The 26,172-nt window shown below is 43.2% G+C and overlaps 1 protein-coding gene across 3 annotated transcripts in view; it reads left to right on the forward strand.

Annotated features, from left to right (window-relative positions):
- ERG (ETS transcription factor ERG) overlaps positions 1 to 19,270 on the forward strand; it is a 142,576-nt gene extending 123,306 nt beyond the window's left edge. For 2 of the 3 annotated variants that reach the window (XM_059840124.1, XM_059840125.1), the window contains 7 exons: positions 1,640 to 1,843; positions 2,743 to 2,823; positions 4,714 to 4,785; positions 10,600 to 10,668; positions 11,005 to 11,061; positions 12,641 to 12,688; positions 16,093 to 19,270. In XM_059840124.1, coding sequence (XP_059696107.1) covers positions 1,640 to 1,843; positions 2,743 to 2,823; positions 4,714 to 4,785; positions 10,600 to 10,668; positions 11,005 to 11,061; positions 12,641 to 12,688; positions 16,093 to 16,613 — 1,052 coding nt within the window. In that variant the 3' untranslated portion in view covers positions 16,614 to 19,270. The remainder of the gene's footprint in view (positions 1 to 1,639; positions 1,844 to 2,742; positions 2,824 to 4,713; positions 4,786 to 10,599; positions 10,669 to 11,004; positions 11,062 to 12,640; positions 12,689 to 16,092) is intronic. The other variant, XM_059840126.1, reaches the window with a different exon arrangement.
- Positions 19,271 to 26,172: the final 6,902 nt, after the last annotated feature.

The raw sequence follows: 26,172 nt of genomic DNA on the forward strand, positions 1-26,172 counted from the left end.
TTGAATGATTATCAAGGACCAAGATGGTCACAATCTTGCCATTTTGAAGTCCCTTGAAGAAATTAATGGGCAAAAATCAGTTGGTTTTGGTTATTGCATAGGCAGTGTGCAGGTCATGTGGTAAAGTTAGAAGTAAAATTCACATTTCCAGCTGTGGTAACTTTCTATTTGTCATAATTAAGGGGCATTTAAAAATTACAGACATAATGAAAATATTTGGGTAAATTTCCGGGTGTTTGGTTGTTTATTTCAGAGCAAACTGAAGTTCTCAGAGTTCTTTGCTGTAGGTGTGGGCAGTCTCATCCAGACCTAAGGTTTACCACCAGACTTCCATCTCTCTAGATTCCTGCTTATTTCATACCAGATGGAGGCATTATTTTAAGTGGTTTTTGGTGGAATTCAGGAGGTCTCCACCTCTTTCAGACCAGCCTGAACAGCAGTGAAAATAGAGGGAATGGCACTGAAGTTAAGCCATAGAAAAGCTATTTAGGCTGTCATTCATGACCCAGATTTTCATGGGATGAGCCTTGGGAGCCATCTGACCTCCACGTGCTCTATTCTCAGCCTCAAGGATATCACAAAATCGCAGAGTCATTAAGATGATAAGGAAGAAAGTCTTGAAGAATTTTCTCCCCTTGGCTTTAATATTTTCTCAGCAAAAAGTACAAATTCTTTGTGGTATGAGCTGAGGGACCATTGTGTTGGTTCCTTACTCAAGAACAAGATAAAATAGAATGGCAGGGAAATAGAAAACGAGGAGTTTAGAGGGAAAATTTAAAAACGCTTAAGTTAAAATTTGGGATGCATTAAAAAACATTTTGCTAGAAGTCTCAACTGTTTGGGGCTCTTTTTCCCCAGATGGTTTTGCCAATACTTCAGGTGCTGAGTACAAACCCACGCAGGTGTAGCTATGTACAACACAGCAGTCTGGGGAAAAAAAGGCATAATAGAATTTTAATATTCTAATATTATTAACTAGAGACCCACTCTAGTTTGTGAAATAAGTGCCCAAATCTGTGAGTGCTTATTTAGCCTGTACCCGAGAAAGATTCTTCTAGACATGAATGGAAATTTCACTTGAATAAAGATAAGGATTGAACAGAGAGTTTTGAAACTTGTTCTGCTCCAGCTAGCAGTGCTGTCAGTAGGCCAGAAGCTCTGTTAAAAAGAGCTAAAAACAATGGCTAAAAAGGCCTAAAAACAATGAGGCAGAAGAGCTGAGTGAGAGAAGGAGCTCACTCACAGAATCCCAGAATCCCAGGGTTGGAAGAGACCTTCAAGCCCATTGAGTCCAGCCCAGCCCCAACAGCCCAGCTGAGCCCTGGCACCCAGTGCCACCTCCAGGCTTTGTCAAACACACCCAGGGGTGGGGACTCCACCACCTCCCTGGGCAGCCATGCCAGAACTTTATCACCTTTCTGGAAAAAAACTTTTCCCTGATATCCAACCTCTATTTCCCTTGGTGCAGCCCAGGCTTTGCTAGCACTTGGAGCTCTCACCCCTCCACAGTTGTTCTCCCTTGCACTCAGCACACCAAATTAACTCCTCCAGCAGTCAGTGAAGGGGGAATTATTTTGCATGGATCCAGTGCCTCAGAATTGCCCTTCCCTGCCTGACTTTTTGCTGTGTGGCCCTGCAGACCCCACGCTGTGGAGCACTGACCACGTGCGCCAGTGGCTGGAGTGGGCGGTGAAGGAGTACGGGCTGCCGGACGTGGACATCCTGCTCTTCCAGAACATCGATGGCAAGGAGCTCTGCAAAATGACCAAGGATGACTTCCAGAGGCTCACCCCCAGCTACAATGCAGACATCCTCCTGTCACACCTACACTACCTCAGAGAGAGTAAGCCAGCCCTGCGTCGTGCCTGCAGTCAGTCCCAGATTTACCGCTGTGAATAATTGGGTTTTCCAAATGTCTGTTGCAAATGTTGCTGTTCCTAAGAGCATAACAGGGAGGCCAGCCCAAGTCCTGTCGAGTTTGATGGAAAGATTCCCATTAATTTCACTCATGTTTATCATAGAGAAGAATTAGGGACTTTTTCTAGGTATCCATCTCAGAGAAAAATTGAGTTGAAGCATGTTGAACAGGAAGAAAAAATCACATGGGGTTCAGTGCTGATGTTTTTTCTGGTCACATACTCATTTCTTTCCATTTTAACTAAACAAGAGTGCAAACATTGATTCATAAAGTGAATTCCAGGCATGATTCTAAGGAATGGCAGGAGTTTGCTGTACTCTGGGTAGGATTGGGAAGATTCAACTGAATTGAATAAAAAAAAAATTGTGTAAATTCATGGAAAAAAAGGAACAGTCCCTGAAGTCCAAATGCAAATTAACTGTAGTGCATGGCTAGAATTTCAGTGGGAAAAAGGGGACTAGGGATTACCTGGATTGAGGGCTTTCACCTAAGGTTGAGGAAAATTTGCCTCAGTTTAAAGAAGCTAAAATGAGCATGGTTTTTAGAGAAAAAAACCACCAAGCATTGCAACACCAGTGCGGTGCAGTCTCCTCCACACGCACACTGTCAATAACCAGCCAGAAATTTTGTGCATTCATAACAATAAATTATGATATTGGATAAATGAATGCCCTAATTTACCCTGTAGCCCACACACCTCCCTCCAAACTGCAGGCTGTTGATAGATTCACATTCAGGCAATCCTGTCAGGGGAAAATATGGTTTAAAAAGATAATTCACAATTTTTTTTACATTTTGGTGTTGCTTTTTGTTTTGTTTTGTAGCTCCTCTTCCACATTTGACTTCAGATGATGTTGATAAGGCCTTACAAAACTCTCCACGGTTAATGCATGCTAGAAACACAGGTAATGCTGGCACTGCTCCCACTGCTGTAGGTCATCTTCTAAAAGCACAGGATTCCTTTCCATGGGCTGCTTGCTAAAAAGATGGAAGTGGTAAATCAGGAGGGAGGCAAGAGAATCCCCTTCCTGCTGTCTGTGTGTTTTCTGCACAGACACACAGAGAAAAGGTGAGATCACGCAGGGCCAGGTGGTGCAAAAATGGTGCAAAAATTTCTGGTGTCCTGCAAGAGGATGGGGTCCCTGACACAGCATAAAACTGCAGGTTTGGGGCCTTTTATCTGAGGATTTTTTTGGTCCTTCTGTCCATTCTACTGTCAAATCTACTCCATGGATCCCTAGAAGCTTCTTGGAGCTCAGAAGTGCTTTGGGCTCTGGGGAGTGGGGATGTCTCCCCTCCCATGAGCTAGATGTTGTGGGAATCAATAAAATTGCTCTTTAGGCAGTTAGCTCATCTCATTTTCTAGCTGCTGTGGGACTTGAGCTGGGAATTCCACTAAGGCTGATCTGAATTTAAAATTATTTTTGTTGATATTCACCCTTCTGTTAATTTGGCCCAGAAAAGTGTTGAGTGTAGGCAGGAGAATGACACATGCCTCATCTGTCTTTCAGGATGCAACCTAAAGTATTTATGAAAATAATTCAGAATCGATTTTAACTTGCTGTAACATTTGTGCAGCAGAGGATGGCATGGAATTGTACAAATAATAATGTGGTTTATATCCCTGCAAAAGATGTTTGGATTATTGCATCATCATGCCTGAGGGTGTTAGTTACCTACAGTGACCAGAAATAACAATTCTCTATGAGAAAGGAAAAAGATAATACAAAGGATAATGCAGAAGAAAAAGAAAACAAAACTTGGATAGCAATGTTTCTCTAATATTTTATTTTGTTTTTCACTCTGAGTGAGTTTCATAGCAAAATTCACTGGATTAGTTCTCTCCCTGACTTTAGAGGTTTGCCACTGGTCATAGTGGCAAACAAAGTCCTGCTGTGGGCTCTAGGCTGCAAACCCCACCAAAGGCAACAAAAAAAAATTTCCGTTTACTTTGATGTGGTTTGGATAAAATTTAAGTTCTTTTTAAAAATAGATGGACTTGATGGTCTTTTCCATCTCTGGCTTTAGAGATTGTCATTTGCCAAGCATCTTCCATTTGTGGATATCCAAGTGTTGTTCAGCAGTTCTGTGTGTTATCTTTTTCTCTCTGTGTGCACTGACAATGATACTCTGAAATCTATTTCACCAAAATGAGATTATCTGTCATTGGGGAGTGTGAATAATGTTGTGCTGATCATCAACATATGGGAAATCAGTTGTTCAATTTTCAGTGGGCCACAAAAGAGTTGGAAAAAAAGTTCTTGAAATCAGCAGTAATTGACTTTTTTGATGTTCCTGGGGAGGGTCATGAGAAGTCCATTGGTGTAGTCAGAGCAATTTCAATGCCTGAGACAAGGGAGATTCCATTTCCTATATCAAGCTTAATATTTCTCATTTTTTCACTCTGGGGAAGATAATTGAGATATCTGAGGGTCTGAGCCAAAAGTCTCTGTTGAAAATACGGACTTTTCCGGGAATGCAGTAATGAAGGCAAAGAGGTTTTATTTCAGGGGATACAAAGCCACCTTCCCAGGTGGAGGTGGTTGTGGTAGAAGGAATTTCCTGAGCTTGACTGTCTCCTTCTTAAAATAGATTTTGCACAGACTTTTATCCAGTAATTTGAATGGATTTACGTAGATGTAAAGATTATTGGAATGAACTTTTATATCTAACAGTCCAAAGGCAGAAATTAGTTATTCAGGTTCCTCACTCACTCTACAGGAGGGGAAAATTTTGTGGATTTAGGGACTGTGGAAATGAATCTTTAGGTGTTATGTCCTCTTCTTTCTCTTCAGGAGGTGCCACTTTTATTTTCCCAAACACATCAGTTTATCCAGAAGCAACACAAAGAATTGCAACCAGGCCAGGTATGAACAATGACCACTTTTTGTGTGCTGTGATCTTACTCATTTCATCTCCTGAAATATCTCATTCTTTTTCCCTTTTCATAGATATGAGGCTCTATTTTGAACACACATATTATGTACTTACATCACATATATATGTGTCTATATAATTGTGTAGAGTGAAATAATTAGAGTGAAATAATTAAGTAGAGTTTAATAAGTCCATTTCTTCCACAAATCTCTGTCTTTGAAGCAATTGTATCAACTTTATAAAGCACCAGGGAATCAGAAACCTGAGCTCTGTTCACTGGTTCTCTTGCACTGTCCCAGCACAGTCACTTGTCAATGACCTTCAGCTCTTTGTTTGTAAAATGAGGCTAAAATTTCCTTTTATTTGAAGTCTATTGTGGAAAAATACTCTAAAAATGCAGGATATATGCTTCTCCTGCTGTCTATTTATGTTTGAGGCAAGCAGAACCCACAACAATCCGATAATGAGTTTAAGAGTCTTAAGTAAAATCAAAACATAAGGAAGTTCTTAATGCTCAACAATTTGAAACCTGTGAAAGTTTTGTGGATGTGCTGATTTGTGAAAGGCTGATGGGAATAATTAAAGAAGGTGAGGACATGGCTATGAAGCCAAAGATTTTCTTTTTATCACCCTTCACCACAAAAATGCTGGAAAAATGCCTAATCTGGACATTTGCTTTTCCAATAATGAGTGCAGAGTACTGAGGGACATGAAGAGGAGTTGCAGCAAATACTGAATTTAAAGGAAATCCATTACTGAGCCAGAGGCAAAAATCCAAGTGCTCAGAAGGGACATGCACTGGAATTGGCTGAGCTCTGGTGAAAAGAGATATTGGCACATTAAAAAAAGGGAGTTTGAACAGGAATTATTTTATTTGTGCTCTAGGGTAGAGTGCAGGAGGGTTCACACAGATATTATTTTATATAGCCTTGTATACATGTCTATATGCATGTCTGTAGATTTAGTAATTGATAATTAGAAAAGAAAAAAAGGAAACAACTACCAGGCCATTACATCAACAAATTCAACTTGTTTGGATCCTTGGAAATCAAACTCTGCTCGATTTGTTTATAGTAATGGCTAGAAAGGGAACTGTTAATCCAATGCATACATTTGGCTTTCATAAGGCATTCACCAAAACACCCCACAACTATTTGCAATAGAAATTAAATCAGTGTGTCATAAGAAACAAATGAAGAACTGGCTAATTATCCTGTCATCACTAATAGACATCTTAAGTTAAGTTGGGATTGTTCAGCCTGGGGAACAGAAGCTTTGGGGTGATGGAATTGTGGCCTGAAGGAGCCCCAGGAAACCTGGAGAGAGACAATTTCCAAGGGCTGGAGGGACAGGACACAGGGAATGTCTTCAAACTGACAGAGAGTAGGATTAGAGGACATATTGGGAATTAGGAATTGTTCCCTGGCTGGATGGAATTCCCAGAGCAGCTGGGGCTGCCCCTGGATCCCTGGAAGTGCCCAAGGCCAGGTTGGACACTGGGGCTTGGAGCAGCCTGGCACAGTGAGAGGTGTCCCTGCCATGGCAGGGATGGGATGAGATGATCTTTGGTGTCCCTTCCAACCCAAACATTCCATGATTTTATGATTTTTTTTTTACTTAAACCCAGAGATTCCTACACAGGATTCCTGTCCAGGTACCCAGGAAGTTCATTAGGGAGAAACAACTTGGCAATCAATTAACAACTGAAAACACAAGTTGATAAATGCAGCCCAAGGCACAAGTTATTTGCATATCTTACTGATTCCAAATTAGCCCCCTTCACTCATGAAGGAACAACTTAACAGAGTCATCTTTATTTATGGCACAGTGGCAGCCAAAGTGAAAGATGTGAACAAATGAAGACCCATGGTGGAGAATCCCATGGGAAATGTGGCTGTGCCACTGAACACCCCAGCAGTGTGGCCTTGCATGGAAAGCTGTGTCAATCATCCCTTATCAAAAAGGCTTTTTGCAGAGTTTGGAGGTGCTTAGAAACGCCTGGGAAAGCCATGGGAGTATGGAAAAAATCTTTGGAGCATGTTGAGAGATACAGAGGTTTGAAATTGTTCAAATCACAGTCTGGGGTTGAGGAAACTTGATATAATTATCAAAATAAAGAGAGTGACAGAGCACCTGCTTAGTGTCACTTTAAGAAGAAATGATATTCCAAATAAATAAAACATTTTCATGGAGCATTAAAGCAGACTGGGGTACCCAGGAGCTCTCAGGGACACTGGGGAATGTCAGCACAAACAGGGATGTGAAAACAAAGCAGAACTATGGAAATAATCGCCAAACATAAATGCAGAGGCCCCAAACTCTCAGTAATTCCCAGCAGAAATGAACATGTAACGTAAGACCAGAGGGACCTGGTGTCCTGCAGGAAAAGCTGTTCCAATGGAGAGGATTTCAGGCAAATGCTGGAATGAGTCTGTTTTCCACTGGACTTGAATAAAAATTGGGATTTTTTTTTTTTTTTGTTTCCTGACAAGGTCTATGATTTCCATATTTGTTTCATCCTATGTGTGATGGGAAAAAAATGTTAATTTTCTCTAGAGGAAAAGGTTCTAAACCACCTATCAGACATAGTGAGCTCCTTCATTTCATCAATTTAATCTAACTCACATTTAAAATGACACTTAACAAAATGCTTTGTGTCAGCATCTTTCTGCATTGACACAATTACTTGTGGAATTGCAGTTTAGTTTTAGGGTTCTTCTGTGCAGAACTAAACATTTTCTACAAAGAACTGTAGTCATTTTGGAAGTATTGTTTTAATTTACTTTTTACAACTGAAAGTTGATGGACATCTTCAAAGTCAGAATTTTTATTCAGAGAAAAAGGGGTTTTTGGAGAAATTCAGTTTTCTTTCAGGAAACTGTTTTGTTGGCTTATTCTGTGGTTTTCCTTTGACTTAAATGTCACATTTCAACCAGGCTGCAAAGAAGCTTTCCCATAACAAAGCACTGTTCATGTGAGAGCAAAAGCAGACCCTGGGGACAGCCACTTGCTGACATGAAAAAGGTCAAAAATGAGGAGCAGGGGGAATAAATAACATTCAGTGGGAATCAGCCAAATCCTGGGGTGCAGTTCTGGAGAGAGTAATTAAGCACTGCCATTGTTAAGGCACTACAATAGAAAATGGGAAATGAGCAGGGCTTCAGTGCAAGGGAGGATTTCTGCAGTCACCTTTACAACAGAACAGGAGGTTTCAGTGACAATGAGGCTCTCAAGAGCTCTGGGACACCTGGCTGGGGTTTGTCTCACCAAACAGGAGCATTCCCATCAGGGAGCTGTCCCAGAAAGGACATGTTGTGCTGATGTCTGATGGACAAGAACAGATCTGCTTATCTGCAATAACAGCAGTGTTTATCAAGGCTGAACCAAGCATGAAGCTGGAGCTTTGCTCTATTTCAAGAGAAGCTGATAATGTGATTTTTCTTTTCATGGAGAGGGCGTAGTCAGAAGATCATCTTGTGATGTGAGGAGTCAAAAGGCAAGACAGCTTTCTCACAGTGCTGAATTTGTACCAAGTGTGGTTCAAGTGCCACCAAGTACAAGCACACACAGCATCTGCAGTGCTCTCAGGGCACAGGTGTCTGATGGCTTGGAGATCCAAAAACAGGAGAGGGAGAGGGAGAGGGAGAGGGAGAGGGAGAGGGAGAGGGAGAGGGAGAGGGAGAGGGAGAGGGAGAGGGAGAGGGAGAGGGAGAGGGAGAGGGAGAGGGAGAGGGAGAGGGAGAGGGAGAGGGAGAGGAGAGGAGAGGAGAGGAGAGGAGAGGAGAGGAGAGGAGAGGAGAGGAGAGGAGAGGAGAGGAGAGGAGAGGAGAGGAGAGGAGAGGAGAGGAGAGGAGAGGAGAGGAGAGGAGAGGAGAGGAGAGGAGAGGAGAGGAGAGGAGAGGAGAGGAGAGGGAGAGAGGGAGAGAGGGAGAGAGGAAGAGAGGAAGAGAGGAGAAAGAAAAGGGGAGAAGGGAGAAAGGAAAAGGGAAAGAAAGAGAGAAAGAGAAAGAGAGAAAGAAAGAAAGAAAGAGAGAAAGAAAGAGAAAGATAGAGAGAAAAGAAAAAGAAAGAAAGAGAGAAAGGAAAGAAAGAAAAGAAAGGAAGAAAGGAAGAAAAGAAAGAAAGAAAAAGAAAGAGAAAGATAGAAAGAAAGAAAAGAAAAGAAAAGAAAAGAAAAGAAAAGAAAAGAAAAGAAAAGAAAAGAAAAGAAAAGAAAAGAAAAGAAAAGAAAAGAAAAGAAAAGAAAAGAAAAGAAAAGAAAAGAAAAGAAAAGAAAAGAAAAGAAAAGAAAAGAAAAGAAAAGAAAAGAAAAGAAAAGAAAAGAAAAGAAAGAAAGAATTGTGGATGAGACATCTTTCTGGGCAGGGAATAGAAAAACTGATGGGAAGAAATAGGTGCCTTGTGTCACCATGTCACCAGAATCTGGCAAAGGAATCTGCAGAGGAGGTAGAGAAGCTGCCATGGAGCAGGGAACTGGCCAGGCAAGGCACAAGATACCTGCAAGCCCCCCAGAGCTGAGCCCCCTCTGTACAGACAGACTCAGAACCCACTGCAGTTACAACCAGAGTAATTCTGGATTTTTTTTGCCAGATGGTAAAGTCTCTAATAAACAGCAGTGCTTGTCTCAGCCTGGGCAGGACATCTGCAGGTCACTCTGATTCAACTTCTGCTCAGAGATGAGCACCTGTAAAATTCACATTATTTTCTCTGAAGCTGTGGAATAGTCCTCAAGAAATCAAGGATATAAGGTTATTCATGATGAAAATGCAGTACAAAAATCAGTTGCAAATCTCAGCAAAAGCAAAGGCTTTGAAGTGTAGAATTCTGGGAGGTGGCAGAGCTAACAGACTAAATAAATTAAAGGCAATTTGGTTGTGCATTTTACATTACACTTTATTTCCATGCAGTGCTTGGAAGTGGGCAGATACATCTGCCTTATACAGAGCCAGGCTGGGGCTGTTTCTTTGCTTTCTGGTTTCATTTCCAAACATGAATTCTGAAATAAAGCACAAGTAGTGTTGAGAGTCAAGACATCTGCACCAACATAGTTCCACCAGGTGGGCACTGCTGCCTTCCTGAGGCCCTGAGAGTTACAGAAGTCTCTGATTTTGGCAGTAATTGTAGCTAATGTGTTAAAGTCAGCCGTGGAAAAGCACAGGAAACTGCCAAAGATTTCTAAGGGTAAACCAAACATTTGAATTTACTACATTTGCTTTATGAAGAAAGCTTTTATGGTTTCGTTTTTCACTTTTTTTAATATGCTAAATCACTGAAATAAAATAGAAGTAACGAGTAAGTGAAAGAAAGGGAAATGAAAATTTAGATGTGTAAATTTAAGGAGCTTGTCCCAAGAAGCAAAAAGGAATAAATCAACTAAAGCCTGTCTTTTTAAAAGGAAACACTGTTAGATGCTGAATTTGGGAGGGTTTATGCATAAAATGAGCTCTTGGGGGACTTTTCCTGCAAGATTCTAGCCCAGATTATCAATGATGCCAGTGTGTGCCATTCCTTGGTGTGCTGGGCTGAGGAATGGCACTAAAGGGAGTACCCTGAACCTTTGGAAGTGATCAACTCTGTATTGTCTCTAAAGATTCTTTGCACCACCTATTTCAGTGCAGCTCAGACTTCTGACAACAACAGGCACCTCTGTAGTGCACAAGACAATAAAGATGACAAAGGTTTTAACAAAGAATTCCCTGCCTGTTTCAGTCATTTTCCAAATCCTGACTCCCCTCAAAGGTGCCCTTTTGGACATAACCACTTTAGGCCATATCTGCATGAATAAATGCCTTTTTCTTTCACAGATTTGCCTTATGAGCAAGCCAGGAGATCAGCATGGACGAGTCACAGCCACCCCAGCCCTCAGTCAAAAGGTAAAAGCATCTGCACAGCTGGGGAAACATGGATTAGACTCCAAAGGGAATTACAGGAGCTCTGGTGGGGTTTTATCTGTGCTTTTTTGGAAAGCCAGTTGTATAGGCAATGCTGGGAGGTGTCACTGGGCAGCCACATCCTTCCTTAAACTCAAACTTCATCCAGTCCATCACCATAGAGCCTTAAAAAGCTTTTTAGGAGCTTTCAATCCTGTTGTGTCCATCCTGGAGCAGAGGGCAGCAGGAGCTCCAGGCCTGGGGACCTTTAATAGGTTTGGTGAGCAACCTCCTAACTGGAAAAATAACTACATGGGGTTTTGTTTTTTCCATTTTCAGCTACTCAGCCATCATCCTCAACAGTTCCCAAAACAGAAGACCAGCGTCCTCAGTTAGGTGGGTGTCACATGGTTTGAATTCTGCCTGGCTTTGTTGAGTGTGATGAGAAGGGCACCCAAACTGCACAATCTGGTTCAGACCACTCCAGCTGGAGACCACCAAAACCCCAGATGTGAATGGGGTTTGCTCTGCAGCTGGATTTGGGATGAGTGTAATCTTTATGGCAGTAACAACCTTCCAGAATAAAAATGCTCTTAAAAAAATCCATCCACAATTTGGGTACAAAGGTGGAAGGTGAAGATGTCAAAAGACCCCAGTGGTTGAGATGCCAGCAACTGGGAAATGTGCAAGAGCCGAAAAATAAAGGGAATGGATTGCAGCCTACAGAAACCCATCTGAATTTGGCTTCTGAAATACAACAGGAATATTAGAGAGATTCTCAGTCTGTTGGAAAACTGAGGAGAAAGCAGAAGTTTATGGGTTTGTAGAGTAGTGGTTTAGCAAAATGGGTGCCTTTTGTGGTTTTAGAGCAGCAAATCCATGGGGTGGGGCCTAATCCCTTATTGCAAATTCAGCTGTATTTTGGACAGGTAGCTGGAGAGCACTCCAAAGGTCCCGAGTCAGTCATGGCTTTTGTTAACAGCAAAAGGTTAGAAGGAGGAAATAAAAGAGATTTAGAGGATATTCTTAGCTCAGAAGACTCTGAGCCAGTTTTTATCACATGGATTTTAGATCATTATTCTGGTTTTTGTTAGAGCTAAACAAGACTGTGCATGACTAGGTCTCATTAACTCATGCACAGACTGCCTGGGAAGTATTACACTGAATTTTGCCCAAACAGTGTTTTATCTAATCTGGCCTTCCAACCACAAGAATCTTCCTAGAAATATACCAATGATTTATGTAAGTCCTGAGGACCTTTTAATGGCTGTGTGTGAGCTGCACAGATTATTTAAATGTGTAAGGAATGTAACCTGATTGTCTTCTTGGCTGTAAAAGCCACAGGGTCACTCAGTGCTTGCAGCCCCTCACTTTGGCTTTGGTCCTGCTGTCACAGCTCTCCCTTTCTCCCTGTTGGACTTCAGGCCAAACTAAGCTTTTGTTTCCAGAGAGAAATATTGAGATGCTACAGGCATGGTAAGGCTGACAGAGGCTCTTCTGAAACCACCAGTCACAGGATTAATCCATGGGATCCCTCACTGGAGTCCAGTGACAAAAGAGAATCACAGAATCACTGAGGTTGGATAAGACCTCCAAGGTCATCGAGTCCAATCTCTGACCCATCCCCACCTTGTCATCCAGCCCAGAGCTCTGAGTGCCACCTCCAGGCCTTCCTTGGACACCCCCAGGGATGGGAATTCCACCACCAGAATGCTTCATAACAAAGGTTACATTCTGAATATATGCATCTGCACGTTATTACAGTGCAAAAAGCAAATGTATGTCCTTGCACACCGAGTTTGAAAGGAAAACATGCAAGTATTGCCCTGCAGAGGGAGAAAATTGCTCAGGTGTTGGTTGGACCTGCTGTCTCATCAGGCAGTGCACACTGCCCTTTACAAGGTTCAGAAATGGTACCTAAAATATTTGTCAATGCTGTTGCATGATTTTAAATCTTTCTTTCACAATTTTGTAGATCCATATCAGATTCTGGGACCGACCAGCAGCCGACTTGCAAATCCAGGTGAGAAGGGATTTTGCTGATTTAGGAGGCCTTGCTTTCTTTCACTGCTGAGTGTCCCCCCTTCACCTGTAAGACCAGATCTGGAAGGGGATGTCCCTGATTTTCCCACTCCTCAGGGGGAGCTGATGATACCCTGTGTGTTGCAGAATTTCTCAATTACACAAGGGTGGGACTGAGGAATTTAAAATCATTAAGGTTGGAAAGGACCTCCAAAAAGTCCAACCTTTGAAGCTGGAGTTCACTTCAGTTTCCTGAACATCAGGATTTGGTTAAGGGGTGTAAGAGACTCCATCTGGTCTCCAGTCACCTCTCCAGAAGGGTACAAATCTCTTAACCACTCTTCATCAGCTGTGTCCCAGATTCTGTTAATCCACAACACAATATCATACTGGCCTTGATGAATACAAAATTTTGGGATTAAATATATAGAAAAAAGAAAAGTAGAATCTATTTGCAAATAATAAGTGGATTAAACACTTCAAAAACATTCTCTCACCTCAAGAAGGCAGTGGGGTGCATTGTGGATGGGGATGTGTAGCTTAGAACACAATCACAGACTCACAGAATCGCTCAGGTTGGAAAACACTTCAAGGATCATTGAGTGCAACCTTTGACCAGCATGTTTTTGCTAAAGACAAGGGGTCTTCTGGGTGATTTAGTAGCTCTGCTTGGGAATTGTGCAGATTTCACTGCTCCAAGTCTGCAGGACACGCTGTGGCTGTCCAGCACCATGATCAACAGCACAGCCCCCCACAATGGGCTGGCACTGTGTGTTCCACTTGTGTCCCTTGCCTGGACAGTCCCAGGGCACGACATTCCTCATTTCACACAGATCTCCTCAGCCCCCAGTGACAATGGCTCTTTTTACAACAATCTTATGTCTTTTCAAGGCCTGAAATTGCCAAAATGCTGATCAGTTTCCTTTCACTTTCTCCCGAGTGACATCCAGCACAGTTCTAGATTAGCTGACTCTCAAAACAGTTTTGTGTGGCAGAGGAAAGTAATTAAGTAAGTGTTAAGAATAGGATTTTCCAAATGGCCTGAGGTGGTGGAGGTTTCCAGGCAACACTGGTCTTGACTGGAAGGGGGGGCCTACATCTCTTTAATTTGGTCATAAATCATGGCTTGCCAAATTTTATCAAGTGTCCATTTGGTTGATTTCATTACTGTGAATGACATTAACACGATCTGGATTGGGATGCTTTTTTAACATTTGAGTATGGAATTCCTCCACGCCATCATTCCTGTGCTTTAACATGTTTTGTGTGTTTATAAATTGGTGGAATTACTCTCTCATTAAAAGGAAATTGACAGCAACCATTTATTTTCATAGGACTATATATTACATTTGGAAGGCAAGTGTTTATGTTAGAACATATGTTGGCTTGCTTATTCAAAAATTTGTGTTTTGTCCAGTGCTGAACTGTTTATTGATTTTCAAAGCCTAATCCTCTTGTTATGTTTCATGTATTAAAACTTGCATGCCTTGCTCATACCATGGATTCTTTTGTTTGTTTGTTTATTTAATGCATGTTAATGGAACAGAAGAAATTCATTAAGGCCAGTTTGGATAAATACAATTTAAATGAATATGGGTTTCAGTTGCACTGAAGTATAAACTGCTAATGGGTTTCAGATGCTGCTCTAGCTCGATATTGTAATTGCTACTATAAGCTTTCTAAAGAAAAGCTTGTTTATTATACCCACATAGCTGGTTTGGATAAGAAAAAAAGAAAGAAACCCAACCTATTCCTGGTCAGAGATGTAGTTCAGGGTTAGCACATCCAGGCTGGTTGGCAAATTCTGCTGACACCGTGCTTGTGAAACAGATTGCATCGCAAGCTGCTTCAGCTGCATTTTGCATCATTTCAGTGTTGCTTTGTTAAGAAATGCCAAGCTTCTAACATGACTATCAGTGGCAAGGCCCTTTGAAATCTGCTTTCACTTGTCTAAAATGCACAGATTTTGTTGCCCTACCTCACTTTTGCAAAGTTCACAGAAGACTGTTTTCTTTTTGCGGTGGAATTGGCAGAGAGTGAGAAAAATACAACAGCAACATTTTATGCCTTAACGTAAAATAATCATTTTAACTCATTTGAAGCAGAATGATGACAAGGATGTATCTTATGGACCTTTTCACTGTTCTTGCAGTTGTTTTGCCCTCTGGTTGTATGCAGTGTAACAGCAAGCTAATAAGTTTCCGTTGTGCATTTCCCCAAATGCTGCAAAGGGATGATATGGTTTGGCACTGGCCCAGCTTGCTCTAAACTTCTCCATTTTGTGTGGGCTCATTCCATAGCAGGGAACATTTAGTTGCAACATAATGCTGTGAGAACAAGCCGAGTGTTACGCAAGTGAAAGCTGTTTGTGCTGAACTTTGGAGATTAGTTTCCTAAATGAGCACTGTATTATTTCCCCATCAATTGTCTGCGCTGAATGACATTAGGTAACAATTAAATCTCCATGGAATGGCGTTCTGCCACTCACATGAGGGAAAACACGACACATTACAATTATCCCTGCTCTTTAGGCTTTAATGAGACAGTCTGGGAGAAGGGGGACAGTAATAGTTGTCTCCTCGAGCCAGGTCTCATGAGCTCTTGGAGGTCTATTACTCACCCAAGATAGCTCAGCTACCTTTGGAGGCATAAAATCAGCAGGATGGCTTCAGTTGCAGTGTTGGAAACAGAAAGGTTTATTAAAAGGCAAAATAACAAACAGAGAAAAACCAAGCCAGGTGCAAGACGTTCTTGCTCCTGGTAAAACACCCCACAAAAGCCATTAGTTTCTTTGTTCTCTTCTTTTTCTAGTTAATTGCCTAGGTGGGACTTTTTGGCTTCTGTCCAATTGGCTATCCTAAATTTGAGGTGAAGTCCCCAAGGTCCTGTGAGGTGCCTTTTTCACCTAATCGAGGAGAGAACTTCTGGGCTTCTTTCCTTTTTGAGGGGAAAAAGGATCATTTTGTCACTGTAGTTTTGTCACATTCCTATAGGGGACTGGCTAATAGAAAGAATTAGGAGCCAACATCACAACATTTCCTAATGGGGTCCTTGGGGATGAAGCAAAGTAGAAACCTGACCCAAGAGTTCTTTCTGATAAAAAAGAATTAGTAGCAAGTGTCACGCGGAATCAGTGGAATAAATATGTATGAACCTATTGTAAAATTGCATGCATATATATTTAAGAAAAAGATAAAAAGAGATCTAGAGTTCCCAGAGGTACACGTCATTTTAGAAGAACAATTCCCACATGAGTCCCGCGCTGTAATAAACATACCAGCTTTACAACTTTCACAAAAGTCGTAAAGTTTTGTTTGTTCCCGCAAACCAGGGAGAGCCTGCACAATCGATTCCCTGACATAATTCACGCCAGCCCTGACATTCCTGCTCTGTTCCTCCCCGCAGGCAGCGGGCAGATCCAGCTGTGGCAGTTCCTGCTGGAGCTGCTGTCGGACAGCTCCAACTCCAACTGCATCACCTGGGAGGGCACCAACGGCGAGTTCAAGATGACGGACCCCGACGAGGTGGCGCGGCGCTGGGGCGAGCGCAAGAGCAAGCCCAACATGAACTACGACAAGCTCAGCCGCGCCCTGCGCTACTACTACGACAAGAACATCATGACCAAGGTGCACGGCAAGCGCTACGCCTACAAATTCGACTTCCACGGCATCGCCCAGGCCCTGCAGCCTCACCCCCCGGAGTCGTCCATGTACAAGTACCCCTCGGAGCTGCCCTACATGAGCTCGTACCACGCGCACCCGCAGAAGATGAACTTTGTGGCTCCCCACCCCCCTGCCTTGCCCGTGACGTCCTCCAGCTTTTTTGCTGCCCCCAATCCGTACTGGAATTCGCCGACTGGAGGGATCTACCCCAACACCAGGCTGCCAGCTGCTCATATGCCTTCTCATCTTGGCACCTACTACTAAGTGGGGTGGGGGAGATAAACACCAGGCAAAGCAAAGGAGCTTCTCACTGGGGTTGGGTCCCCGAGGAGTCGCAATGAACTCTGTTGGAGTACTCGAATTAAAAGTGCCTAAAGAGACAAGTGAGGGTTTGGCTGGGGGCAAAAAAAAAAAAAAACAAACCCAAAACCACGTTAAAAATAGATGTCAAAAAGACTTTTTTTGTAGTAGGGATTTAAAGGAAATATCCAAGAAGTATTAAGATACTAAAATGTAATGTATATGGGCATCGACTCTGTGGACCAAACAACAACAGACTATTGTAGGTAGAAGCATGAAATGATAAGGAAAACCTACGGAAGCTGGTGGTCTTAAAACGTTGATAAGCTTGTGTGTAAAGTTTGATATCATGCTAGTGCAAAACTGGGACTATACTACAGCAATATAAGGATAAGTCTATAGTGACCTAACATACAGTATATGGATCATTACAAAAGAGAGGGAAAAGGGAAAAAAAAAAGGAAAAACAAAAAGCCTATCTGTATTTAAAAAACAGAAACATATCAGCAGAAGAGACTGGTTAGTGTGGAAACTGATTTGGAATAGAACAGCAGTGTTGTGGTTAAAGTCAAACGAGATCCATTCATCAGAGCGAATCAGCTACTCAAACTGTGAAGACAACCCAAACTTTCAGATTCCTTGACAGTTTTACAGGAACCCTGAGCCAAACGTGGGAAATGAGAATGTGCTGGAGGGCAAGTGTATGATTGTAGATCAGAGGCCTGCACCTGACAGGGGAAGCAGGAAGGAGAAGGAGGAGGATGAAGGTGGTGAGAAGGGGAGGAAAGAAACTTCATGACCAGTAGAGACTGAAAAGACTGAAAACTTTGTAGTGTTGGGACTATGAAGAAACACTTGTTTGGACTTGTGAAACATATTGCTCAGTATTATACCATTCCCAGTATTTCAGGAGGATCAGACTTGATTCAGTAGTAATAAAAAGTGGGAAAAGGGAAAGGGCAGAAGGAGCGAGAAATCAGAATATGCATCTCTCTCTTTTTTTTTTTTTTTTTTTTTTTTTAAGGGAAAAAACCAAAAGCAAAACTGGAATTGTGTCTGATATTTAAAAATTACCAGTTGGAACCTCATCATTACTAAGGGAGTTTGTTTTCTATTGGTTAGAGCAAGAGACAACCCCTGACTGCCAGAATCAGAAATCACCTGAGTATTTTTGTTAGGCGGGCGCCAGTTTTTCTTACCGAGTCGCGAACGCTGTGCGTTTGTCAGAATGAAGTATACAAGTTCAATGTTATTTTTTTTTTTCCTTTTTATATAATTATTATATAACTTATGCATTTATACACTACGAGTTGATCTCGGCCAACCAAAGACACACACACACACAAAAAACAAACAAACAAAAAAAGGGACAATCCAAAAAAAAACTATTGTGGCCTTGAATTTTAACTCTGTATGCTTAATGTTTACATTATGAACATATTAGTCCTTAGATTGCAGAATGTATGTAATAAAATAAGCTTGGCCTAGCATGGCAATTTCAGATTGACACTCTGGTTTGCATTTGTGCTTGCATGTTTTGTGTGTGACACCCATGCCAGATCTGCTACTCACCAGGTTAAAATAGGCCAGGCTTTTTGGGCTGTGAAAATGTAGGAGCAAGCAGCCTGAGTTTAAAGGGCACAGGTGCTGTGTATCTTCTTTTCCAGACAGTTCTGCTGAAAGACTTCCAGCCCTTCAACAATGCCTTGTCATCCCTGTGCTGAGCTTCTCTGGCCCAGAGATTGCATCCATCCCCAATTAATTCACTGACAGCTCCACGCCCAAGGCTGGAAATCAAGCCTAAGGGAGGCCTCTAAGGAAGAGTGTTCATGCTCAGAAATTATCTTTTGTTGTCATGAAGTTATGCTGCAAAATCTTAGCCTGAGATGTATCTTCCTCCTGAACCATGTGTTGAATTGCTTTGCCCCCTTGCCCTTAATACATTCTGTATCATTATTAGTAAATAAAGTAAATAATGAGTAATTTCCATTATTCCCCACTTTAGGGATGGAGTGTATGGCAGCCTCGTTCTGGCTGTTTACAAAGGGCAGGGGGTTTTATTTTTCTCTTCTAGCTTTAGAGGCTTCCCACTCTGTACCCTGGGCCCCAAAACTGCATCTGGTGCCTACTGGCATAAATCCATGCTTTCCCAACACCATCTGAAAAACGGGTCTGGAAAATCATCCCTGACATTTATGAGTGGCTCTCCACAGTATTTGCTGTAGGAATTCCAGACAGCTCAGCCCTCTGTATCCCTCCTTTTTGCTGTTCTTTTGTGTCCTTTTTCCCAGACAAAATGGGTGTGGTTTCAGGTTTTATAGATGTTCTGCATATCCATTTTTTGGGGAGCAGTGGGAGCCAACTCACCAGGCTTTGTGTTAGGAGTGTCTTGGTGGCAGTTTATAAGCACAGGACTGTGTTACCAATGTGTGAGACATAAGCAGGGAAATAAGCACTGTAAGGCTGTATTTCTAAAAAAAAAAAAAAAAAGAAAAATATGAACTACTGGAAAAGGTCAGTCACTGTTTTAGAAAGTTATGGAGTCAAGGCAGGCACACCTACGTGCAACTATAAAGATAATAATTTGCCTCTCAATGGAAATAAATCAGAGATCCTCACTATCTGCTTCGTGTGTACTTCCAACCCGAAATGGTAAGTGTGTTTTTGAACCAGCTTTTAATTAAACACTAAAAATCCAGATTTAAAGAAGGTCTTTGTTTAGATGGGCAAGGACATGCCTGGAGGCCTCCAAAACATCCCCGGTGCTCACGGGGCTGCCTGCAGGATTTCCAGACTCTGGTGCCTGGCTGCTGTCCTGTGCAATGGGAACAACATCCTGGCACTGGGATCAAGATCCTGGGACAGGGACGGAGCCAGAGCAGATGGAGCCCCCTCGTGTGAAGAGCAAAATCCTCGAGCTGGCCGTGGGAAGCTCACTGGTCACCTATTGCAGGGCACCACCTTCCTTCAGGACCTGCTCCCTGCCTTCCTGGAGCCTTGGAAAACACAGATTTTGCAAGAGGGGAGTGAAGGATGGAGAGACCCTGCTACTGCTGTCTTGAGGGTATTTGTAGGGTCTCTCTGTGGCTGTGGCAGGGGATGAGCCCAGTGCAGGCAGAGCTGAGGAACTCCATGTCCACACCATGGGAAATGTTCAGTGAAGCTCAGACAGACCCCAAAACCTTGGCTGGATCTTCACTTTGCCATTTAGCACCTGGACAGCATGGCCCTGATGTGCCCACATTTGCAGAAACTGGTAATATTAATAACTTTAGCCCTTTATTTAAATTTCTTTAAATTTATTTAAGTTTCTTTCAAAGTCAATTGTCAGCCAAGCTGCAAACCTTACCCAGATTCCAAAGAGTCTGCACTTGGTACCCCAAATTCCACAAGCCTTTTAAATTGCCCACAAATCATCAGGGATTCATACTTTCCTTCTGCAAATTTTTCTACTTCAGACTATTTCTTGTCTCAGCCAAAATATAATTTTAAAATAAATTTCTCGTTACATGTGCATTAAAGGTAGAAGAAACCATTTTACCTATGCCATATGATTAGTCATCTCATTATCTTTTTCTGTGCCATCTTCTCAAGTTTTGGTCACATTGGGAAAATAGTCTCTGATGATCTAAACTGCTGGTCAGTCAGAAGGGCACCTCATCCATCCAATTAATTCCTGAATTTTACCTCCTGATGCAACACAAATCCTTCATTCCCTCTCTGGGCAGTGGTGGGAGCACTTGGATCTCTTCACAGCAGGTCCTGCCTGCATCCTCCAAAGTGTCCTGGCTCTGCTGCTGTCCCCTGGGTGCTGTGACCTCTCCTTGGAGGCCCTGGAAGCTGCAAGGACATCAGAGCACGACCCAGCATGAGCTCGGCTTGAAGAAAGATTAATGAGAATATTTTGGGCCGATTAATGAGGATATTTGTGCCAACTGAAATGCGGAAAATTATTTCAAAATTTAATTTTATAGCACCACAGAGTGGTTTGGGTTGGAAGGGAGATAAAGGTTCCAACAGGGACACCTTCAACTATCCCAGGTTGCTCCAAGCCCCAGGTCCAACCTGGTCTTGGACACTTCCAGGGATCCATGGGCACCCTATGCCAGGGCCTCCCCACCCTCAGAAGGAAAAATTTCTTCTTAATATCCCATTTAACCCTCCTTTCTGTCAGTTTGGAGCCATTCTTCTTGTCCTGGCACTCCAGGCTCTTGTAAAAAGTCCCTCTTCATCTTTCTTGTCAGCTCCCTCCCCAGCATTTTTTTTAAAAGGGCACATATTTTCAAGAAAACTAACAAAACACCCAGGGTTCTTAGGCCAGGAATTGATGAGATGCCCTTTTAAATCACTGGATTGAGGACTTCTCAAAACCAGGCTCAGAAAATGTTGGGGTTGCATGCCAAAATATTGGTCCAAATAAATTTTGTAAAAACCTAAGGGGCAGGATAATTTTCTGTGCCCAGTCCTAGAAGCAGTGAAGAATTCTGCTTGGGAAACTAAATCCATCCATTACAACATTACAACAAAACTATTATTATGATGATGTTATTATAACAAACTCATTATAACAAAACTGTTTTCTACTGTACATTTACTGATGTTTCCTTAACCTTCTCCTTTGAAATGGTCTCAAGTCCAGGGTATTTCCACCCATTCCCATTGCACAGAGCCCAACACATCTCATTGTCAAAAGGAGGTGGGTGGTTGGTTTTTTTTGTTTTCCTGCCATTTCTGCATTTTGCAATTCCTTGTGATTGCACTCCCCATGCATCACCCTCCAGAGCTCTTTGCCTGCCTCAGTGTTTACAGCTTTCCAAATATTTGTGGTTTGTTATCATGCTCCCTTTGACTGGGTGTTTGCCAAGCTTTGACATATTCCACTTCACAAACCTATCCCTCTTCTTCTCTGACAATTGTTCATGTGCCCTTCTTCTTTTTCCTTTGTATTTTTTTTCCTTTTCCCCCCTGCCTTCCCTGCACATTGCCAGGCCTGATGACTCCTGTCTAAACCATTTCCATCTAGGAGTTTTTTGACTGCACCTCCATCCCACTGGAGTCTGTTCTTCCCATCAAGCAGCTGATGCACTTTTAGTCCCACCTGGATGAAAGGTGAGCAGCTGAAAGATGGATTTCCGTGTTCTTTCTTTGGAGTTCCCTTCTCATGGGATGAAAAGCCTCTTTTTCTCAGGTGTCTCCACCAGCAGACCACCAGGAAGCTTTTTCCAAACTCTTGGAATGAAATTCCTGCACTGGTTCCACCAGCTCATCCTGCCCCAAAAAAGTGCCTCTTCATTTCCAATTTTCTGCGTGCTGAAGGTGTCATTTTTCTCCACAGAAAACTTAAAATCTGCTTACAGAGAATCACAGGATTGCAGAATCATCAAGGTTGGAAGAAACCTTCAAGCTCATCCAGTCCCACTGACACCCAGCACCACCAGCACCACTCCAAAACCATGTCCCAAAATTCCATATCCAGATACCAAATTGGATACAGGCTTCTAAAACACGCACAAGAACTTGGACTAAGTGATTGCCATGATACTTTTAGGTTTGCAAGCAGTTCTAAGAGGATGTGAAAGGCAAGTTTTAAGTTTTAGGCACACCTTTTACTCAATTCATTCATATATTTTTGCAAAATTCACAGTTTGTGTCACAAAACAGCCTTGTAGATCCCTTGGCCACCTGACACATGAGCACAGGACTGCCAGGGATGAGAGAGGGCTTCAAAAACCACCTTTCTTCACCCCATGGAGAAGAGCTGGAGGACTTGTGAAGTCCTTCAGTATTTCTGCAACCACGCTGACACTGAAATGGTCAATTTTAGAAATAATGTCCTTTTCCCCTGTGGGCTGAGGATGGGTATGTGTGCATTAGTGTACTCAAAATACAAGGTGAAAAAAAATGGGGAAAATCAACATATCCATTGTTTTATGGTTGAAAAATGCCCTCATGCTGCTTAGTTCCCAGAAACTGGTCTGGTACATCCACAGATTTCAGTTTTCTGGGATGGGAATGATGACCCAGCCATGAGTCGGATCCCATTGTGCTGGAGAGGGTAAATACAGATCATGACTAACAGATGTTGCTTTGAAGTGCTCCTATCTTTAAATACACAAGGCTAATAAATGCTGGAAAATTCTGTATTTTCTACCAAGACTAGGCTGAACATTTTCCACTCTTTCTTCAAAGAGTTGGGGGGGGGGGGGGGGGGGGGAGGATTTCTTTTTTTTTTTTTTTTATTTCTTCCAGCATATGCTGAGGATAAATCCAGGAAATATGTGCAAGGTCCTTGGACATTGTGATGGGCTCATATCCTGGCACAGAGGCACAGCTCATAGCCTGGCTCCCCAAGGGACTGGAGTGTCTGAATGGCTGCTGGTTACAAATATGAAAAAATTCCAAGTGCCTCTGCATGGCTTTATGCAAGCTATAAACCTCCCACACCACAGGTTTCCTAGGAAAAGACAGGAAATTAGGACTACAGGAAGTGGCACACAGCCTTTGGAGGAGGGTTTGAGTCTCAAAACAGGTGTGAACATTACTTTGGCTGTTCCAGGAGTTGACAGGGGAGGGGACACACAGCCAAGGATGCAGAGAAATGAAAGAGCTTTTCATCAGCAGGGCATGGGAAGAGGAAGGAAAAATAGGAGAAAGAGGCAAAAATGGAGATGTAGAGAAGAAGAAAAATAGTTCTCAAGTGCTGTCAGAGGAGTTGCAAAATGCTGTGACACTGACACCCTTATTGACAATTTATGGAAGGGGGTGGATGTAGAGTTTAAGACGTCCTTGCAGGGGTTCCTTGGTGCTGTTGGACCTGACTTGATGGTGGTGACAGGAGGTCAGCTCGGAGCTGTCAGCAAACAGGGAAACAACCAGAGCATCAAAACATGGGCTGAGAACATGAGGGCAGCAAACAAAAGGGTTGGCTTAGCTCAAATTCCTTCACCTGTGGAAAAAGGGGAATTCCACAGCACAGGGGATGTCAGGGAGGCTCCAATGACCAGGGAAACCCAAACGGCTCATTCTAGCCATGGAAAGTGAGATGGATCTGAGGGATGTGGGGAAGGAAACAGCAACTGGATGTCAAGAGTTTTGCAGAAAGAGAGAAGAAAGCTGAAGGAACGATGACTGTGAGCCCGAGGGAATTTAGGGGTTCAGGGTGTTCCAGACTGCAAGGCAAGATGGGCAAGATGTGTTCTGTTACCATCTGTGCAGCAGTTGTCTTTTGTCAAATGGGCATTTTTCCTTATCTCTTCCACACCCACTCCTCCCTCTGGAGAGACATCTGCTGATAACAGGCCATTGAATGTCACTGCATGGCTGATAAGAACTACAGCATCCCACTGGGAGATGTGAGCCCAGGGGGAGGAGCCAAGCATTCCTATCTGGATAGAATCTGGAGATTCTGGAACACCAGCACAGCTTCTCCACTGGATTTCCCAGAGGAACAGCAGCTGCCTCTCCCACTGGATCTTCAGAGGAAGACTCCACCCTTCTCCAGGATCCCTGCTCCAGCAGAACCAGCCCTGGCACTGCAGGAGGGCTGAGCCACAATTCCAATGGGACTGCTGCCAGCATCCTGACCCACAGGTGTCAGGTGTGTTCTGACCCCCAGGTGTCAGGTGTGCTCTGACCCACAGGGTGTCAGGGTGTGTTCTGACTCTGTCAGTGTTGTTTTGGTTTACTGCATTGTTTATTTTATTCTTATTATTTTCTTCCCTAGTAAAGAACTGTTATTCCTGCTCCCATATTTTTTTTTTGCCCGAGAGACCCCTAATTTAAACTTTATAGCAATTTGGAGGGGTGGGGAAGGTTTACATTTTCCATTTCTGGGGAAGCTCCTGCCTTCCTTAGCAGGCACCTTTCCAAACCAAGACACAGGGGGAGAAAAAGGAGGCTTAAAAATAAAATAAGGTCAGGTTTAGCTCAAAAACTGAGCCCAAAGGATGGGCTGCAGAGCAGCTGTGGTGTGCAATTCAGTAGGAGGAGGCAGGTCAGCACATCTGGGCTGAAGCAGCAGCCCGAGCGAGGAGACGTTGGAGCGGGTAAATGTTGTACTTCATTTCTCTTTCTACACTCACCACTTTAATATATTTTCAGCTAACATTTCATTACAATTTCCACAAACATTTCATGTCACGACTTCATTACAATGTAGGCTGCAGAGGAACAGCTGTAAAATAGCCCTGCCAATGCTGGTAATTTGCACTGGGAATGTAACATCCAGCTCCAGTCGCTGACGAGTGCCGTGCAAAACGAGCTAACGGGCATTTTTCATTTCTTTAACCACTTACCTCAACAATTAAATGTATTACAATGCTAAATCAGAGTATATAATCAGTCACTGCAGACTGTATAAAAGCATCAGACCATACATCTCTCTTGTTTTGTCATGAGCTGTACAAAGTGCTGGCTTAGCACTCTGCAAACGGCTTTGTTCGCTCTTGTTACTTTAATTGTACACCAAAAAAAAGGAAAGTTTCATTCATGTGTGTGTGTCTCCTGCTCTGTGCCAAATCCAATATTCTCTCCTTTTCCTGCTCAGTGCAGATCACAGAGGAAGGTTTTAGCACATCAGCCTTTGAGGTGGGAAACCAGCCACTGCTTTAATATTTTTGATGTTCCACTGTCACTACTGGAACAGCTCCGAGCTGAGACAAGGTTGGTGCTCCCAGTCACTGCTGGATTTCTATTTCTCTACTTTGGACAAAAGCTGAGGTGTTTGGTTTATGACTCAGTCATATATTTCTCAAAAATACCTGGTGGGCTTTACTCAGAATAGAACCATGGAATGGTTTGGGTTGGAAGGGACCCTAAAGTTCGTCTTGTTCCACACCCCTGCCATGGGCAGGGACACCTCCCACTGTGCCAGGCTGCTCCAACCCCAATGTCCAACCTGGCCTTGGGCACTGCCAGGGATCCAGGGATGGAATTCCATCCCAGCCCCTGCCCACCCTGCCAGGGAATAATTCCTCGTTCCCAAGATCCCACCCAGCCCTGCCCTCTGGCACTGGGAGCCATTCCCTGGGTGCTGTCCTTGCATCCCTTGGGAATTGTCTCTCTCCAGCTTTCCTGGGGCTCCTTCAGGCCCTGCAAGGCCACCCTGAGCTCAGCCCAAAGCTTCTCCTGTGCAGGTGAGCAATGCCAGCTGTGCCAGCCTTTCCTCCCAGCAGAGCTGCTCCAGCCCTCTGCTCATCCTGGAGCCTCCTCTGGGCTCTCTGCAGCAGCTCCAGCTCCTCCTGGGCTGGGGCAGGGCTGGGCCAGCTCTGCAGGTGGGAAATCACCTGTGGGGCACAGGGGCAGAGTTATGCTACACAAAGTCATTGATTGTACCTTGCATTTCCCCCCCTGTTTTGGCACAATGTAAAAGGAGAGAAATTGGAAGAAGCAAAGCAGCTGTATGTAGTCAGAATACCTGGCAAAATGTGCTGAAGTGAATGTGAGCTGACTGATGATTAAGCTGCCAAAAGACCAAAAGCAATTTAGGGTCTCAAATCTGATAGGCTGATGGGATTTATGTTCC

Source organism: Haemorhous mexicanus, chromosome 2 (genome assembly GCF_027477595.1).
Source record: "Haemorhous mexicanus isolate bHaeMex1 chromosome 2, bHaeMex1.pri, whole genome shotgun sequence".
NCBI lineage: Eukaryota > Metazoa > Chordata > Aves > Passeriformes > Fringillidae > Haemorhous > Haemorhous mexicanus.